This window comes from Mirounga leonina, unplaced genomic scaffold, assembly GCF_011800145.1.
Source record: "Mirounga leonina isolate KUSES-001 unplaced genomic scaffold, KU_Mleo_1.0 Mir_173, whole genome shotgun sequence".
NCBI lineage: Eukaryota > Metazoa > Chordata > Mammalia > Carnivora > Phocidae > Mirounga > Mirounga leonina.
In genome coordinates, this window is record NW_023270447.1 from 61,464,766 (window position 1) to 61,484,413 (window position 19,648).

At 47.6% G+C, this 19,648-nt stretch overlaps 1 protein-coding gene across 1 annotated transcript; it reads right to left on the minus strand.

The window, feature by feature from the left end:
- Window positions 1-709: 709 nt before the first annotated feature.
- RIMKLA (ribosomal modification protein rimK like family member A) lies at window positions 710-18,935 on the minus strand. Its single transcript, XM_035018850.1, has 4 exons — window positions 18,394-18,935; window positions 14,094-14,180; window positions 7,595-7,798; window positions 710-5,441 (listed from the first exon to the last, which is right to left on the minus strand). The coding sequence occupies exons 1-4, from the start codon at window positions 18,851-18,853 to the stop codon at window positions 4,951-4,953; spliced, it is 1,242 nt and encodes a 413-aa protein (XP_034874741.1). The 5' UTR covers window positions 18,854-18,935; the 3' UTR covers window positions 710-4,950.
- Between the last annotated feature and the right edge of the window lie 713 nt (window positions 18,936-19,648).

A 19,648-nucleotide genomic window follows, 5' to 3' on the forward strand; every position in this document is an offset into this window, starting at 1 on the left:
TTTGGGACCTTCAAGCCCTTGACCTCCACGGAGGCCCACAAAGGCCTCCACACATCCAAGACATTCTGCAGTGGGGAAATGCTAGCCAAGTTGGCACCAAGGGAGCCTTCAGCCAGCTCGGTAGGGGCCTTGCCCCCTCATCGACCACTGATGGTGTAAGGTGGGGCTAAATGGTCTTGGCCGGTCTGAGGGCACAGGCCATATGCCAGCTTGCACCCTAGAAATCTCGTATGTGCCTCTAGGGCTCTCATTTAAGGCCATCCAAGAGGTGAAGCCTTCAGAGCTGGCACATCAACACCACGTGGATCCAGAGCAGAGGCTCGGCGGGAGAAAGGGCAGAGGGGGAGTCCAGCATGACAGCAAGTGCTAGGCACCATGGGAGAACAGAGCCACCTCTGGCAGTATGCTAAACCAGAATGGGGACTCGGCTGCCCGCGTCCCAGCCCTGCTGCTGACTAGCTAAGTGATCTTGGCCTCTGGGATTCAGATCCTCCGTCTATAAAATGGGGGGACTGAATTGGTGTCCAGAGTGCTGTTATTCCTTTGTCCTCGAATCTGGCTTGATGGGGCGCCTGAGTGGTTCAGTTGGTTAAGCATCTGCCTCAGGCTCAGGTCATGATCCCAGGGTCCCTGCTTAGCGGGGAGTCTGCTTCTCTCTCTCCCTCTGCCCCTCCTCCCCGCTCATGCTTGCTCGCTCTCGATCTCTCTCAAATAAATAAAATATTAAAAAAACAAATCTGGCCTGGTGGGTGACTTTCTCAGTGTCACCTCGGAGCCCAGTGAACACAAAATGGCACAGCGAGACTACCAAACAGGGTTGGGGAGGCCAGCACAGGGCCCAGGAGAGTGCCACATGTTGGCACGGGAACCACACCCGGAGAAGGAAGCTGAAAAGCTTGAAGGAACAAAGTTGTCGTACTCAGCTGTGTGTTTTAAGAAGGGAGGGCTGCAGGGTCTGGCCAGAGACTTGGAATGGAAGCATAATATGGTTTTCGGGAACGATTCCAACAACATAGTCCTGAGATGGGGGGGGAGGGGGCCTTCCAAGTAAAAGCATTTTAAAGTCATGATCTGATCTCGAGTCTCAGAGAAAGTCAAAAACAGCACGAGGCTTGCTATTAGGCTGTAGCAGCAGATGGAAAAACATGAGCTTTGGGGACAGTGACAAAGATGACTGTTGTCAGGGCTCATCCCCAAACATCTGCACAGACTGACAGCAAATAGAAGCCTCACCTGCAGGTGCAAAAGAAAGTATTAAGCTGAGCTTCCCTGTTCTACTGGCTTTGGATTCACGCTGACGTGGCTCCTTAGACCCACCTCAGAGCACTGCGGCTGCAGGCCTGCCTGCACATGGTTTTCTGCAGAAGGGCCAGCCGTTACTTGGGGGGCCCTGGAGCCCCCAGCAAGCTGCCTCCATCTCCCCTGGACTTGCATCAAGACCAGCATTCATCAGGACTTAAGGAAGTGCTGAGGCATGTCTCTCCCACTTCCCCAAGGCCGATGAGAATCCACGTAATTTATTTTCTTTATGCAGAAGTTTCAAAGACCCCTACCTCTAATGAATACGTGTGCATGATTCTTTCATTTAAACAACCGCCAGAAGAGCCATTTCTTCTTCCTTCCCCCTGGAATTCCAAATTATCCCAATTTCTTATTTCTTCTGCTGAAACGTCACAAAACTATCCAAGACCTTTCTCCTTCCCTTTTCTCCTCACCCCATCCCCAGTTGTCACAGAATCCCCTCTTAGCTGGGAGCAATGAGTCTGCAATGGTGACAGGAAGAGCTTATAATCCACTTACACCGTTTCATCAGATTTTAAAGACCTAAAGCCCCCAACCCACATTCTCGCAAACCCACACCCCGCAGCAATCAGATAGCATGAAGACATTTTTCCCAAGTGCAGAATCATATATATTCTGAGTGACGGAGCTATTGGCATTCAAGTTTTGACCAGTTTCAAGATGCTACTGTCAGGTAATGGGAAGACCATATACAGACACTGCAAATTATGTTACATAAGGAAGACTGTTAGTTGATGTAGGAGAGTCAGGAGTTTCAGGTTATATACGATACATCCAGAAGGCTGTGTGAACTCACCCGAGAGCCTTACTCCTTTCAGGTGGTAAGGCCTCTGAGAAGCTGCATCCTTTTTCAGGCCCCCTACCACTGTTTAGTGTGCTAATGCCAAGAATTCAAGGCCTCTTTCTTTCTTGACTCCCTCAGAGGAGGGATAATGCGAAACTTATAAAACCTGATGTGGGAGGTATTCTTCTACCACTTCCCACATGATGCACAGTCTCATTAATTAACTCACTTCAACCTCAAAGCACCCTCAAGAGGTAAACAGGCATCTCCCCTATTGGAAGAATGGAAAAACGGGAGGCAGAGCCTACCTGATTGTGCAAGGTTGTCAGCGCTTTAAGGGGAGAGCCAGAACCAGGAACTGGCTCTGTGTCCCACGTTCCTTCTAGCAGGCCTTGCGGGCAGCTGTAATGAGTGTGGCCTAGACCCATGACCAAGGCTCACAGGGCCCGTGGCGGGTATGGGAAATCTGGGGGGGGAGGGGGGCTATGCAGGGAGGCGGGAGCTGTGATCCAGGTGTGATCTAGCTTTCTCTGCTTCCAGGCTGGGCTCCGTTTCAAGCAGTGGTGCCCATGACTATAGACGTCACTAACAGCTGGAAGACGGGCCCTCTTTGACAAACCTGGAAGCACCCTCTAGCTGCTCTGCTCGGGACAGGGCCTGCTAGCATCCTTTTAGATAAAGTGGGGAGACTGGGCTTACGCTGAACAGTGGGAATGAGTGCATGCAGCTTCCAGAAGGTCATCACTTGGTTCAGATGTTTACGTAGAAAGCATATGGACAATTCCAACAAGAACAGACCTAGAACTATCCTTCTAAACCCACCCTGAGTGGTAAAGATAAGGTAAATGTCTTAACCTGCATAAAGGTGAAGTAGTATCGTGTGTCAACTGTACAAGACACATTACTAGAGTTACTACGGAGTGGCATGCACCCTCGGTTCGACTGCATTTAAACTACAATTGTGTAGTACAATATCTCCATTACATGGAGCCAAACGTTTTTCAATTGTCTAAGTGTTAACTTGGTGAGATGTGCTTTTAGCCACAATATTTTAAAAGCCAATTTCTATTTAAATGTGTTGTGAAAAAATGTAATAGTTTTGACTTTATACACATTTTACATTTACAGCAGAGTAAGTACAGGAATTTAGACACCCAAATGGGTGTTGCTGCCTCAAACTAGTCACCTTGGGAAGATGTGTGTTTAGTCAGTGAAGCTGACCTTGACTCAGACTATTTCTAGAGCCTTCCTTGGAAACTGTCCACTTGTAAGCTTCCTCATTGTTGTCCTTTGTGGGTAGATTTATGTTTTGAGGGACGATTTTTTATTTTTTATTTAAGCCAAAGAGCATTAGAAGATAAGTCTGATAGATAAAAATGGGTGATGGAGCTTGGGACCACCTGTGGGGAGGAGTGGTATAAAAACTGAAGTCTGACTATAAGGCTGTGAGGCCTCTTTCCTTGCATGGCTTCAGAGATAATTCCAAAGAGGAATTCTGTCTGTTCTCAGCACATGCAGTATCACAGCTCAAGAGTACGGTCTCCCAAGGAAATAACACAGATTATGGTAACTCTTGAGTGCTTATGTTTTAGTGTATTTGGTTAAAAAGGGAGCCTTGCTCATTCTCATCATACTTCATATAAGCAGAAACGGAAAACTCCATCTCCATGAATTCACCCAAGGGAAGGATCATCATCTACTGCTTAAAGAGTTACAATAAAAAGCACTTGGTGTCCTGTCTACGTTATCCAGCCCCTCCTCCCCCTAAACGTGCAATGAGTAATTCCTGAGTCTCCCCAGTTTGGAAAAAGTGGGTAAGGACAGGTCTCTGGAACCTGGCTAGGACTAGAATGTTGAGGGGATGAGAGTGTGTTTCCGATGGCTCTAGCTACCCAGTAGGCCCACAACACCAGCGCATACAAGAACACCTTCTACAGCTAAGCAGTACACAAAGTTTTAGGAGAGAAGGGGGAAAATGATTATCTTCCAGTAGATTTCTATGATAAAAACCCACCGGCTTCTGGATGACAAATGAACAGAGTCCACTGACAAGAAAGTCCATGGCGTTCAATTCTAGTGCACACGTAAGAAATAAAGTGTGTGGCCCCTAGCTCATTGAAGTGCATTTCCAGCTGAGGCCAAAGGCAGCAAAGGTGCAAGAGGCTGCTGGGGCTGGCGTTAGTTGAAGCAGGGTCTGTAAGTTCGGAGTGGCAAAGCAATTTGTAGAAAGCCCCAGCTACGCAGCAGGGTATCTGCCAACCGGTGAAGTCAAATAACGATCGGTCTCAAACTTTCTACAAAGTGCTTCATCGAAAATGCTAATGAGGAAGCTCCCTAAAACACCACATCCTGAGTGTCAGAGGAATATGGCCAGGATGGTGACTGACGGGGAGCAGAGACTGAACCGCGTATTCTTCAAGCATCCCACACACACACTTAGCGAAGAGCCGTGTAACCGCAGTCACATTCCTTCTCTTCCGCCCCCGCCTGCCTCCGGGGCTGGCTCCCGAGTGCAGCACTTCCGGGAGGCGGTCTGAGTTCATGGGCTCTGCTGGAAACAGCCAGAAGCAGCAGCCCCTGGCAGCGCCTTAAAAGTCAGCCCTAGCATCCAAGTGCTCGCAGCAGACGTCGGTCTCAAGTCGATCGCTCGGGATGTTGCTCTTGGTGAGTGTTTTTATATTAGTCTCTGTAAAAACCACAAAGCTAAGCCGTTTTGCTTAAATCGTCGTTAGAAAGAATGCTGAGTGCCCAGATGGGATTTTCTAGTTTCTGTGCAAATGAAATCACATCAGTCCGGATTTTATCCACTCAAAACTATAGGGAAGCAGTAGGATTTGGTTTCAATGCTGCCAAAAAGCAGGAATTCACTTAAGTTTTAATTCTGAAGCAATCCTGTTGTTAATGTTGTAGCCGGGTTCGGGCAGCATGGGGGGCGGGGCCCCCGTTGTGCTCACTGAGGAATCCCGGATCTCTCCCAGTTCAGGCTCACTCTCGCTAGAGGTAGACCCATTGTTGATGGCGTAGACGCTCTCCGCAACTCCCTGAGCTGAAGCGCAGCCATCTGGCTCTTTCTTCTCCCTGGGACTGGACAGTCCTGGGAGGACAGCCATCTTGCCAGTCTGCCTATTGGGCAGCAAGGACATGGTGTAGTCCGCGATGATGCCACCCACATCTAAATTGCACGCCTGGTCGAAGGCTAGGAAGCCAACGTTGGCATTTGCCTCACACACCACAAAGGAGCCATCGTCCATGATGAGGAGATCGATGCCACAGAAGTCCATGCCCAGGATGTTGGACACCTGAATGGCCAGCTGCTTGCCTTGCTCTGTCAGCGGGCACATGACGCCCACACCGCCTGCAGGGAAAGCACAGCGACATCATGGTGACCTCAGACACCAAGGGCACAACGACCCTTCAAAGAAGAGACGGAGCCACACTGAGGATGGGCAGGGAGACAGAAGATCTGCTTGGAAATCAGGACGCCCTTTGGGAAAACAATAGGGTCACTTCTTATCTAAGAGTTTTTAAAATGTTTATTTCCTCTGACCTACCACTAAGGAAATAATCTTATGTAATGGAAAAAAGCTTTAGGCACCAAGATGTTGATGGCAGGGTTATTTAAGATACTGGAAAATCAAAATCCTGGGACATAATAGGCACTCACTCAGCATCTGTTGCTAAGTAAATGAAAAACTACAAATATCTCGCAATAGAGGAAAGCAGCATATTTTACAATCGTGAATAATAATGCTCGTAGAGCATTGGTGATCCCATGGAAAAATACTTGGAAGGATTTAAGACTGTGCAGCATGACCACGACTGTACAAAAAGATGATGCCGGAAAGAACAATACAGAAATGTTAACAATGCCTGTCTTTAAAAGGTGGGATTAATGATAAATATCTTTTTCACTGGATTTTGCCGTGTTTTCAACATTTTCTACATGAGAATGGATTCCTTTTGTACAGAAAAAGCAAAATTAACATTACGTTGGGGCGCCTAGGTGGCTCAGTCGGTTAAGCATCGGACTCTTGATTTCGGCTCCGGTCGTGATCTCAGGGTCGTGGGACTGAGCCCAGTGCCAGGCTCCACGCTCGGCACGGAGTCTGCTTGGGATTCTCTCTCTCAGCCCCTCCCCCCACCTCTAAAAGAGTAAATAAATCTGTAAAATAAATTAATGTTATGTTTTAGGAAGAGGGAGATGGAAAGGCTTATGAGACAAAATCCTATGCCAAAGAGAGTCTGACTGCCCTTACCTACTACAGAGTTAACCTCAGGTTTAACAGTCTCCCTGGAAAGACTTAAGACCTGTCTTCTCAGGTCCAACAGCGAATGCCTTCACCTTAACACTGTCCCTTCCCCACCTGTTAGAATGTATAAGGAAAAGGCTACAGAAGAGTTTCAGACTAGCTCACCAGGAAAAGCAACATGGGGAAATGGCAAAACCATCTGGTTCCTACCTTGTTAAAGAATGCATCTGATATGGTGACTAAAAAAGACAACATAATACCTGAGGTTCCACCTGGTGGGGCGCCATACACGAAAATGAGATATTGAGTACTTAGCACCGTGTCAGCCTGAGCCTAGCATCTGCCCCCATCACAGCACTACATCACAGTGTCTTGCAATGATCTGCTTTCGGGTCTTGTCCTCTGTCAGACCGTAAGCTGTCCCAGAGCAGGGACTCTGCCGTTAACTGCGCTCTCATCGAGTCCGCTTGTGGCAACTGCTCGACTGGTATTAGTGAAGGAAGGACCGAGCTGGTGTCTCCACCTCTGTATTACTCACTAGCCTTGGTACACTCACAGGGCCATTTAGGATGTAACCGTGCGCATTTTTCTCTTTTCACATTACCAACATACACATTCGTTCAGTGAGGGTGACAACAGCTTTCTGTGATGGGGACAAGAATTTATATCTCTCCTGGGACATCTCCACTCACCGTAACAGAAAACAAGATAAACAACAGGTTCATGGGACGGGGTTATGCATTTGATCCAAATATAAACTGCAGCTTTCTAATTATATCATACATATTAAGAAAAACACAGTCTTCAATTACAATGCAAAAGCAGAATACACTCTATCTTCTTTCATTGCCTCAGTGTAGACGCTCTTTATTTCTTGCCTTCCGAACTCCTCTGCCTCCTGTCTCATGCCTTCAATCCCTCCTCTACCCACGTGTCAGTTCTTCTCAAACACGGATCCTCATGTCACTCCCTGGTTTAAACCTGGCTGCTGAGTCCCAACACCTACCAGACAGGGTTCAATCTCAGTGTCCTGATACCCAGGCCTGACCTCTGTCACAGCACCCACACCAGTCTGACCCTTTCCTGGGCTGCTTGCGGTGACAGGACAGGGCTTGTTTCTAATTCTTATCTGTGATCCTGGAGCCCAGCAGAGGATTTGACAAGATAGGAGGGATCGATCCACATTTACTGAATGGGTGCAAACATCCTAATGAAAAACCCCTAGTGAAAAAATGGACTGTGAGCTCTTATACCTTACCGAGAGAGCAGTTGCTTTGCATCCGTCCATCTGTGGAGCAGCGAAGCATAGAGCCTATCACCCGGCCCCCTACCACCACCACCCGGATATCTTTGCCGTGTGACTCCTTCACATACTTCTGGAACAGGTAGGGCACATCATGGCGGATCAGATGGCAGATGTCTGAGAGGTGATGTTTATCTCTTGCAAGAAAAACAGCTTTTCCTTTAAGAAGAAAGACAAAGAGCAGGAGGAGTGGTTAAGAGAAGCCTCCGAGCTGAGTCCTTGCCCTCCCATCTCCCTGTCCCATACAGCTGTCGGTTCTTTCTGAACTTGCCTTACCCCGACCCCTTCTGTTTCTCTGACCAAACTCTTGCTTCTTATCAAATGGCCGCCGAACCTTATTTTCTCTTGGTTTTACTCACGCCCCTCTCCCTCTACCACAACTCTTTTTTCAGGATGGAATAATAATGTATTCCAGAAACACAGAGGAGAGGCCAAAATAAAATCCTAAGGATTAGTCAGTTCAGTTCCAAAAGCAGTCAGCATCTCCTATCACCCCAGGATGCTGATTAGGCCCAGTCCATCTCTAACCCACTTTGTTAATCCCCCAAACCTCACACTGGGCTCGAAGTACAAAGCAGGTGTCAAATCCATGTTTACAGAACATAATTAACTGAACACACTTTAGAGGAATTCCAAGGCTAGGTAGAGAGAGACCCACAAAAGGTAACTACGATACAGCATGATAGAGCATTAAGAGAGGTATACGCAAATGATATGGGAGTTCAAAGAGGGAGCCCCTGAAAGACTCCCTCCTCCTTTTAAACCTAAGAAACTTATTATCTGGCTATACCTGTTTAATTCTAAAAGGAATGATCTATAGTTCTATTGCTATCTAGGGAAAGCATTCCTTCTTGACTCCAAATCCTTCCTTTTCGGCTTGAATCACCAGTGCTTTTATAATTATTTAGCCTCTGCTTTTCCATTTGCATATTAGCTGACAGATCTGAGCAGGAGTTCCTGATGAGTTCACTCTGCAAATCTGACATGAGCACACCCAGTCTGAGCCTTCTTGTTAGCAAATTTGGAACAAAGAGATGGTTTTCCTAAGGTTTGTGTCACCACGTTATAAGGAGTGGGACCCTTCTGAAGTCTTAATAAAAAGAGTGATGGGTATCAGCGCCTAGTGGCATAGAAGACTGAGAAGTAACCCCCCAACACATGTCTCCATCACTGAACATTTGGCACCAGGAGATCTGGCATCTGACCACAGATGGCTGGGATTCAAGTATAGGCACTGGGGGTTCCCTGGATATTAGGCAAGATTTTCAGCAGAGATGGGGGCTCGATATAGGGACTTGGTTCCTTGGTTCCTGGCAGGTGGAAGGTTCTAATATGGGGCTTAGTCTGCAATTACTAAAGGAGCTACAGTGTTCAGGCACAGAGGAAAAAGGGGGAGGGGGATCATCTGCCCTGTGTGCCAAACACCTTGTTTTTTTATTATTTCATTTACACTTCATATTAGCCCTATGAAGCCATTAGGACAGAATAGTTATTTTTGTTTTACAGTAGAGGGAAATAAAGGTCTACAAGATTAGTACCTTTCTCAAGGGCACAGCCCATACCATTCCACTTCCTTCTTTAGATTCATTTCCATGTACTAGGGTCTAACTACCACTGTAATTTGTTTACTCCCCATCCATTTTCCCTCAGATACTATGTGTTACACTAGCAATGAACAACCTGAAAACGAAATTAAAAACACAATCCCATTTACCAGAGTATCAAAAGGAAAAAAACATTAGGAACAAATTTAACCAAAGAAGTACGAGACTTACCACTGAAAACTACAAAACACTTTTGAGAGAAATTAAAGAGCTAAATAAATGGAAAGATGTCCCCTGTTCAGGGACGAGACGGCTTCATATTGTATTAAGACAGCAACACTCCTCCAACTGATCTGCACGGTCCCCACCAAAAGTCTAACTTCCTTTTTTGCAGAAGTTGACAAGCTGATCCTAAAATTCATATGGAAAGGCAAGGATCCCAAATATCCAACACGATCTTGAAAAAAAGAATAAAGGCGGGCGCCTGGGTGGCTCAGTTGGTTAAGCGACTGCCTTCAGCTCAGGTCATGATCCTGGAGTCCTGGGATCGAGTCCCACATTGGGCTCCTTGCTCAGCAGGGGGTCTGCTTCTCCCTCTGACCCTCCCCCCTCTCATGTGCTCTCTCTCTCTCTCATTCTCTCTCTCAAATAAATAAATAAAATCTTTAAAAAAAAAAAAAGAAAAGAAAAAAAGAATAAAGGGACAAAGTTGGAGCCCAACTTGCCAATTGCAAAACTTACTACAAAGTTACAGTCATGAAGACAGTGTGGCCTGCCATAAGATGATAGACATACGGATCAATGGAATAGAACTGAGAGCCCAGAGTAGATCCTCACACAGATGGTCAGGTGCTTTTTTTTTAAGATTTTATTTATTTATTTGACAGAGAGAGACACAGTGAGAGAGGGAACACAAGCAGGGGGAGTGGGAGAGGGAGAAGCAGGCCTCCTGCAGAGCAGGGAGCCTGATGTGGGGCTCGATCCCAGGACCCTGGGATCATGACCTGAGCCGAAGGCAGACGCCCAACGACTGAGCCACCTGGGTGCCCCGGTCAGGTGCTTTTTGACAAGAGTTACAAAAACATCCAATGGAGGAAAGAATAGTCTTCAACAAATAATACTGGGAAAACTGGATATCCACATGCAAACGAAGGAAGATGGATTCCTTCATCACACCATATACAAAAATTAGCTCAAAATGGATCAAAGACCCAAAGGTAGGAGCTAAAACTGTAAAACGCTTACAAGGAAATGCAAGTATCAATCTGTGTGATCTTAGATTAAGTAGCCACAAAATGACATCTAAAAGCACAAGCCACCAAAGGAAAAAATAGATGAATTGAACTCCATCAAAATCAAACCTTATGTACATCCAAGGATACTACCAAGAAAGTAAAAAGAGAACCTACAGCGTGGGGAAAAAACATGTTCAAATTATGTTCATATGTTGTGAACTCTTAAAAACTCAGCCATCAAAAGGGGTGCCTGCGTGGCGCAGCTGGTTGAGCATCCAACTCTTCCTGGCTTTGGCTCAGATCGTGATCTCAGGGTTGTGAGATTAAGCCCTGCATTGGGCTCTGCACTCAGCATGGAGTCTGCTTAGGATTCTCTCTTCCTCTCCTTCTGTCCCCCACAAAATAAATAAATAAATCTTTAAAAAGGAAAAAAAACCCTCAGCAATAAAAACACCAATAACCCAACTGAAAAGCGGGCAAAGGATTTGAATAAACAATTGTCCAAAGATCTACAAATGTCCAATAAGCACATGAAAAGATGCTCAACATCACTAATCATTAGGGAAACAGAAAGCAAAACCACGATAAGATGCCTCCTTCCACCCACTGGGATGGTGATAATAAAAACAAATCACGTATTCGCAAATTGCTAAAATTTCTCATCATAAGAAAAAAGTTCTGTACGGTGATGGATGTTACCTAGACTTATTGTGCTGACCAATCTGCAATGTATACAAATATTGAATCATTATATCAATTAGACCTCAAAAAAGATTTTAAAAATTCATTTAAAAATAAATAAATAGGGCGCCTGGGTGGCTCAGTTGGTTAAGCGACTGCCTTCGGCTCAGGTCATGATCCCGGAGTCCTGGGATCGAGTCCCACATCGGGCTCCCGGCTCAGCGGGGAGCCTGCTTCTCCCTCTGACCCTATCCCCTCTCATGCTGTTTCTCTCTCTCTCTCTCTCTCTCAAATAAATAAATTAATTAATTTTTTTTAAATAAATAAATAAATAAATAAAGTGGGGCCCTACATTACTAATGCTTGGGAAACATGTATTTTGGCTTGTGTCTTGCTTTTATGGATTTGAGCAAATATTAGTTGAATTCTCAATTACGCGGAGCAGGGAGCCCGACGCAGGGTTCAATCCCAGGACCCTGGAGATCATGACCCGAGCCGAAGGCAGATGCTTAATGACTGAGCCACCCAGGCGCCCCCATATACGTATATTCTAAGAGTTAGGCCTGCCCACTTTTCAGGCTACAAACGTTCAAATTAATATATACAATCAAAAAGTTTTATTTAGTACTCCAAAAAAGAAAACCAATCATAAATAAAGGAGTGAATGAATAAAACAAGGATCAGGGAGGATGAAGAGAAATCAGAACCCTTGCACACTGCTGGTGGGCCTATAAAATGACATAACCATTGTGGAAAACAGTTTGGTAGTTCCTCTGAGGTTAAACATAGAGTTACCATCTGACCCTGCAATTCCAGGCTTAGGTAGGTACCCAAGAGAAATGAAAACATATGTCCACATAGAAACTTGTACACACATGTCCATAGCAGCATTACTCCTAACAGCCACAAAGTGGAAACAACTCAGATGTCCATCGGCTGATGAGCAGATAAACAAAATGTGGGCTATCACACAACAGACTATTGTTGAGGGATCAGAAGGAATGCAGTATGGATCCACGCTACAACAGGGATGGCCCATGAAGACATCACATTAAGTCAAAGGAGCCAGACACAAAAGGTCACATAGTGGATGATTCCACTGATATGAAATGTTCAAAATAGGCAAATCCATAGAAACAGAAAATAGACTAGTGGTTACCAGAGTCCAGGGAAGGCAAGTGTGATTGACCCCTAATAGGTGCAGGGTTTCTTCTGGAATGGAAATGTTCCAAAATGAAATAGTGGCTATGGTTGTACACAATAGTGAATATACTAAAATTCACTAAATTGTACTCTTAAAAATGGTGAACTGTTATGTGAATTACATCTCAATTTTTAAATTTTTTTATTTTTCTATTTTTAGAGAGAGAGCATGGAAGCGGGAGTGGGGCAACATGGAGAGAGAATCTTAAGCAGGCTGCACGCTCAGCACGGAGCCTGACACAGAGCTCAATCTCATAACCCTGAGAACATGACCAGAGCCGAAATCAAGAGTTGGATGTTTAACCGACTGAGCCATCCAGGCACCCCTACATCTCAATTTTTTAAATGTTTGAAAATACCATGTATTTTATTTAATTTCCATTTATTATCTGTCTTACCCTTCTACAATGAGAGCTCCTTGAGGACAGGAGATTTGTTTTGTTCCTTTCTGTATCCCCAGAGCCTGAACAGTGCCTGGCACTCTGTGGCCACTCAAATATTAGTTGAATTCTCAATTACGTATATTTTAGCACAATAAAAAAAATTAGACATCGAACTTTAGCACTGTAGCATATCTATCTGAATGGCATTAAGGGGCCCACCTTGCCCCCCAAACTCATTCCTCTTTCTCCTCAACAGGAACCCTTGGTTCCCACAGGTTGCTTTGCTCACACCTGCTTCCATATGTTCGCTTACTTACTTCCTCCAGTTTGAATTCCACACTCCAACTGAAGTCTCCTCCTCCAGTGAGGCCTTCCCTGCCTAGTGGCCGAGCTGGCCCCCTCTGTCAGGCGCAAGCAGGCGCTGGGCCAGCCTGCCACAGAGGATGTCACCCTGCAACGCAACCGTCTCTACTCCCTGCACGCTGTAGCTTAAGAGCAGTGACCGAGTCTAGCCCATCTCACTGCCCAGTCCCTCCAGCACAGGAACTGCTCAGCACCTGTCTGTTTCGGGGGCCTCCCCTCACTGCAGATGCCCTGAGCGTGGAAGTGTGCCCCCTGGGTCGCATCAGGGAGCACCTGCCCCCACGCTGCGGGAGGACTTCCTGCTGCATGCAGGCTCCTCTCCGTTACCAGTCCCCGCTCTACACCGAGCGCTGCGGCAGGTCCCCGGGACAGAGAGGCTGGGGACCGGGTTCCCGCCCCTGAGCAGTGCCCAGCCAGCCAGGGGGAGAGGCACACGCCCTTGCAGCTGTCATAAAGGGCAGTGCTACGCTAGAGGCGTGGGCAAAGTGCCACGGAAACCCAAAGGAAGAGCGCGCAGAGAGGGAGGGGGGCCAGGGATGTGGGGGGCAGCTGGCCTTTACTGGTGAGCGGAGGTTCACCAGAGGCCAGAGGAAGATGGCACTGCCAGTGAAGGGAAGAGGACAGAGGTTTAAAGAACAGAAAATACATGGTCGAGCTAGTGAAGGAGAAGTAGTCTGCAGTGGACGATGGAGAGTGCAAAGGAAGGGTGCAGCTGCAGGGCCTTCAGTGCTATGGCGAGGAATACGGACTTTGTCTAAGAGGCAACAAGGCTCTTGGAAGTGCTTGTTGGTGGAGGAGTAAGGACAGATGTTTCGGAAGGAGAGGCCGCGCTGGCACTGGGGTAGGGAGACCAGTCAGGGTCAAGTCAGGAGTCTGCTGCCGAGTCCAGGGAGTGAACGAGAAGGGTCTGACGCAGCAAGGACAGTAGGGGCAACAAGGAGGGGACAGAAGGACAGACGACACCGTGAGCCCCGTGAGGGGGCGCCCCACTTCTCTAATCAGCAGAGGTGCGGCCCTAACGGAAGCCAGGAGGAGCAGCACTGACCCCGATGTCCTCGCGTGCTCTTCACCACGACCGGGTAGCCGAGGGGCTCAGCTTCATCGATCATCTTGGAAAAGTCTTCGTGCCCACCTGCCAAGAGAAGGTGAAAGTCAGTGAAGGTCAGGCTGAGGCTCGGGAGTGGTCTGCCCAGCACGGCCCCCTCTGTGCGAATTCTTTCAAGGCCTCATGTTCCTCCGATTAAAGCAATTCAAGCCCAGTCCATCCGACAGACATGTATCTTGCACCTGTAACGTACGTGGGAGTAGAGAGAGAAGGAAACCCACACTGATCAAGTATGTGAATGTGGCAAAGGCCTCACAGGCTTGAGCCCACGTAATCCTCCTAATAGCCCTATAGGCAGGGCAGGAATTTTTCCCAGTAAAATGGCTGTGGTTCAGCCAAGTGTTAAAGATGAAAACAGAACCACGGTGAGGCTGTGTCCATCATCAGGGGCATCTGCACAAAGAGTACACTTTATCAGAAGGGAACCCCTCGGGCGCCTGGGTGGCTTAGTCAGCTAAGCGTCGTCTCAGGCCCTGATCTCATGGGTCGTGAGATCTTGCACCCCGCGCTCAGTGGGGAGTCTGCTTCAGATTCTCCCCTCTGCCCCTCCCCCTACTCTCTCTCTCTCAAATAAATAAATAAATCTTTATATATATTTTTAAAGATTTTATTTATTTATTTGACAGACAGAGAGAGAGAGCACAAGCAGAGGGAGCAGCTGAGGGAGAGAAGCAGGGCCCCCGCTGAGCAGGGAGCCCGACGTGGGACTCGATCCCAGGACCCTGGGATCATGAGCTGAGCTGAAGGCAGACACTTAATGACTGAGCCACCCAGGCGCCCCAATAAATAATCTTAAAAAAAAAAAAAAACAGAAGAGAAGTCCTGCAGACAGTCTCCCCTTCGCCGTCGAGCCAGCTGCTCCTTAGCAATGTACTCAATAAACTTCTATCTGCTTTGTTCTGCCTGGGGTGGATCCTTCCACAGCCCGTGCCACCCGCCCCCATCTGACTGGGACGCCCCACATTCGGGAGCCCAGGACTCTCCCCGGATTCTCCGAGATCCCTCAGTGGATTGGCTCCAGTACTCCTTGGGGAACTGATGACTTCCAGGGGAGGTTGCTCCTCAGTGAGGATCCGAAGCCCCAGGGGAAGCCGCCAGACTGCCCTCACCCAAAAGGGTGAGGAACTTCCCCTCCTGCCCTTTGGAGGGATCCTTCCCTCCCTCTCCTCTCTTTTCAGCCCTTCAGCGGTCTAACCCCAGTCCTCCTGAGACAGCTGAAGGTCTCTGGCCAGGGCAGCTCCCCATGCGGTCTCGGACGGCCCGGGCCTGTGAGGACAAAGGACCCTTTTCCTCTCCTCTCACGCTCCATCCCCCTGAGGTCTCCAACCTGAGGTGCAACTGGCAGCAGAAGGTCGTCCAGAATGAATCCACACACACTAGGGACTCAGTTGGGACCCTTTCCTGATGCTGCCTGACTCTCAGCCACCTTGCTTCTTCAGCCCCCTTTTTCCCCTTTGTTTCCTCAGATCCAGCTGCCATCTTGATCTACAGGCAAAAAGGGTATCTACATGTCTGAGTAAATCCAACAATTCCATATACAAATGACGATTCAACAAGGGTCCCACCCATACCCTTGGAGGATCCCCTCCCCCTAAATCCCATGGACCTGGCCACCAAGGAATTTCATTCAAATCTCAGAACCGCTTGTTGATATAATACCATGCTCTGGTCTGTAACTGCACAGAACCCCTGATGGACGACAAGGTTAGACAGGGACAGCATAGCCCATTCTCCGGCATGAAGAAGCCACTGAAGATGAGACCTCTGCCCAAATGCCAAAGATTTGCCACTATCGATTGGTCAGAGGGGAATGTAGAGACTGCTTTTAGGCAACAGGCTTGAGCAACGGAAGCCTGAGTAAGGTAAAAGGGCCCATAGTGACCCCCTGGCTGAATGCAAATAGGCTTGTTAGGTCACCTAAAATATCCATAAGCCCACCAATGGGCTACTTGCAACTGGGCACAGGAATGAAAAAAGGAAAATTCGCACGTTCCCATCCCCTCACACTCCCCCTTAACTACAGCTCCCCACCACTACCTCCTGGCAGACAGTCTCTCCTTGGCTGTCCTGCCCACTGATTCCTTGCAGTGTTCGATAAACTTTTATCTCCTTAAAAAAAAGGGGGGGGACTCCCAACTTCCTGACATCCACTGACATATTTAGCTCCTCTCTAGCTATCCTTTTTTCCTTCCCTATAAAACAGTGAAAGAGGAGTCCTTCTTATCCAAGGCCATCCCTGCACCTGGGCTTTAGACCCCTTCCCTCTCAGCTCCTCGGGGATCTTGCACCATTAAGTGTACTCTCTCTGATGGGTCTTCAACCTCCCAGTTCCATTTTATTTTATTTTTTTAAATGATTTATTTATGAGAGAGAGAGCGTGAGCAGGAGGGGCAGAGGGAGAGGGAGAGAGTCTCAAGAGTCTCCGCACTGAGCTTGGAGCCTGACATGCAGCTCAACCTCACGACCCTGAGATCACAACCTGAGCCGAAACCAAGAGTCAGATGCTTAACCGACTGCGCCACCCAGGCACCCCTCCATTGCCATTTTAAACACGCTGGGTTCTCTCCCATCTTCGACAAACAAAATCCCTATTCCTTGCCCCTGCATCATCTCTTAACTACAAGCTTGTATCCGTACCATCGAGCTACTCAACCAGGTTTGCATTTTCTCACTTCTCATTCATCCCCCCGCCCTTTGACAGTTTGGCTTTTCCCCCATCACTAAACTGAAGCTGTATTCATCAAGTCCCTGTTGCTAAATCCAACACGCATCTCAGCGCTCCTGTTACTTGTCCTTTCAGAACCAGACAACACTTTTAATTATACCATCCACCCTGGAATGTTCTTTCCATTGCATCTGTCACCTCTTCTTTCCCTCCTCACCTCACCAGCTGCTCCTGCTTGCTTTCCTGTGTACGTTCCTCTTCCAGACCTGCTCTCTGAAGGGTTCTCTCTTGAACCCTCTCACTGAATTTTATTTTTTATTGTGGTAAAATATACATAAAATTTGCCATAAAAAGGTGTCCAGTTCAGCCCTCTCTTCATTCTATATATTCTCCCTGAGCAATCTCATCCATTCTCGTGACCTCACTTAACGTAATGAAGGTTTCCAAATCCACTTCCCTAGGTTACACCTCTCTCAGGAGCTCCAGATCCACTTATCTGCTGCCTACAGAATACTCTTCCTTGCTTACACTACAGATGCCTCAAAAAGAACGTGCTCAAACTGAAATCCTCTCTGCCTGATAACCCCTCCCCCCCCACCCACCAACCTGCTTCTCCTCTCCCATGTTTCTAGTCTCAATGAATGTTTGCTTTCACATCTGGCTGCCCAAACCAGAAACCAGAGTCCCTCTTGATTCCTTCTACATTCCTCATATCCAGCCAGTCATCATGTCCTATTACTGCAGTTTCCTTCGTAATTCCTGGATCTGTTCATTTATCTTCGTTCTTACTATGGCCCCTCAGTTTAGACCATCATGGCTCACTTGGGTAGCTTAAAAAGCCCAAGCCACATACCTTATCTCTACTCTGCCCTTGTCTGATGCCTTCTTCTTGGTGCAGCCAAGGTGATATTCTGCACTCCGATCAGGCCACCTCCTTGCTTAACGCCCTACACATCTCAGGATTCACCCTAATCTGCTTCACATACCATATAAGCTACTCTTACATCTCTACTCCATCTCTTGTACATCTACAGACCACTCAAAATACCACGCAGCGGTCACGTTCTCACTCGAGTCTAGGTCGATCTATATTCTGCTCTCCACTTGGGTTACCCCCCTGTCCCGGCTGCTCCCGCCGGATAACTTCAGCTGAGTCTAGCTATTCTTGCTTTCAGGAAAACTCCCTCGCCACCTCCGAAGCTGCATGTGGAGCCATCCCGAGTGTCCCGTACCACCTGGCACTAACGCATCCTGGCACCGCCCTGGCGCTGCCTGTCCACTCGCTGTCCCCCGCCTCTGATGAACCGGGGGGGCCTTCCGGGCCGGACGCGCTCACTTACTGCTCCAGCCCAGCGCCCAGCTCGGGAGCGGGCACATGGTGCGCAGAGCAGGCACGCGGCATCGGTGAATTACAGCCACAGGGAGCGACCGCGTTGAAGACTCGAGATGCTCAATCACCTGACATGAACAAATTCACACTGAAAACCAACAAGACACTAGAGCGCTTTGGCAGGAGAGAAAAGACAGAGACGCAGGTGGTTCGGAAAGGTCTGTTCCAAGCCCAAGGACACTCACCATAGGAGAAGGTGTCTGGCATGGGAACCCCATGCCCAGCCAGCTCTTGGAAAGTCCAGAACTTGTTGACACAGTTTAAAATGCTCTGTGGGCGGTTGACGAGGCGGCAGCCCAGCTTCTCCAGGTGGCGCAGGACCGTGATGTCGCTGTCCGACTGCACCGAGGGGGTGGGCACGCGCACGAGCACCACATCTGGGAAAGTGGTGAGCGCCTTCTGGTTCAGCTGCAGGCCTGCAATCGAAGGACAAGAGTGAGCTCTGTGCTGGCCTAGTCTCACCAGCAGAACTGGTTCCAACCGACTCCTCAAGACTGAACCCAGCCGACAGCCTTGAAAATGGCACTGGAAATCCTGTAGTAACGAGAAAGCTACAGTCAATGCCACACTCCACACAAATGGGCAGAGCATGATTATGAGGAAACACAAAAGAACGAACAGAAAAAAAAAAAAGAAAAGCAGCATATCGAGAATAATCCAAGTTAGAAGAATCCACAGGGGATAGATAATAGAGCCCCGCACCTTGCTTCCACGTACCTCTAGTATTACTCAAAGTGTAGTGGGTTAGGAGGCTAGAAACGTCACGAAAAGGAAGCAGTGCAGCTCACTTAAGGAACCCTTACTAGCCTTGTAGGACTTAACCTTTAAAAGTCTGTCTGGGGGGGCACCTAGCTGGCTCAGGCACTATCGCATGAGACTCTTGATCTTGGGGTCATGAGTACCAGCCCCACGTCGGACACAGAAATTCTACTTAAAAAAAAAAAAAAAGGATAAAGATCTGTCTGGAAAATTATGTAACCACTTAAATGATCTTTATGAATATAATGAATGCAAAAATGCCAATAGTAAGTAGAAAAAAAAACAGGACACAAAGTGATAAATACAAGTTAGAAAAGACAAGAAGGAAATATAGCAACATTCTAAGAGTGGGTAATGGGATGATGGGTGATTTCCTATTTTATACTTATCCATATTTTCCAAAATGTCTCCAAGTGCATGCTGCCTTTATAACAACAAACAAAAAAATCTTCAAAAAAATCAATCTACTAAAAATCAATTCCGTATCAAAAAGTAGAATGCATCCAAAGACAACCGGTCCCTATGGCGAAAGGACTTGTGTCTGTATTACACCGGTAAACCGGGAGTATGAGCTTGGAGTGAAGACTCGTGGGACCAGGAGTTCAGTCTCCAAGTATCTGTAGAGCTTCTATGCAGAAGACTTACTTGGCTTATCTTCTCCAGCCCCAAGAGATACAGCTA

Excerpts from the sequence above, each read along its gene's own strand:
- RIMKLA (XM_035018850.1), bottom strand. The coding sequence starts at position 18,853 with ATGCTGCTTTTCTTTTTTTTTTTTCTGTTCGTTCTTTTGTGTTTCCTC. Across the intron at positions 14,181-18,393 it reads GCCAGACACCTTCTCCTATG|GTGGGCACGAAGACTTTTCC; the intron begins GTGAGTGTCCTT and ends TTCTCTTGGCAG. Across the intron at positions 5,442-7,594 it reads GCAAAGCAACTGCTCTCTCG|GCGGTGTGGGCGTCATGTGC; the intron begins GTAAGGTATAAG and ends CTTTCCCTGCAG.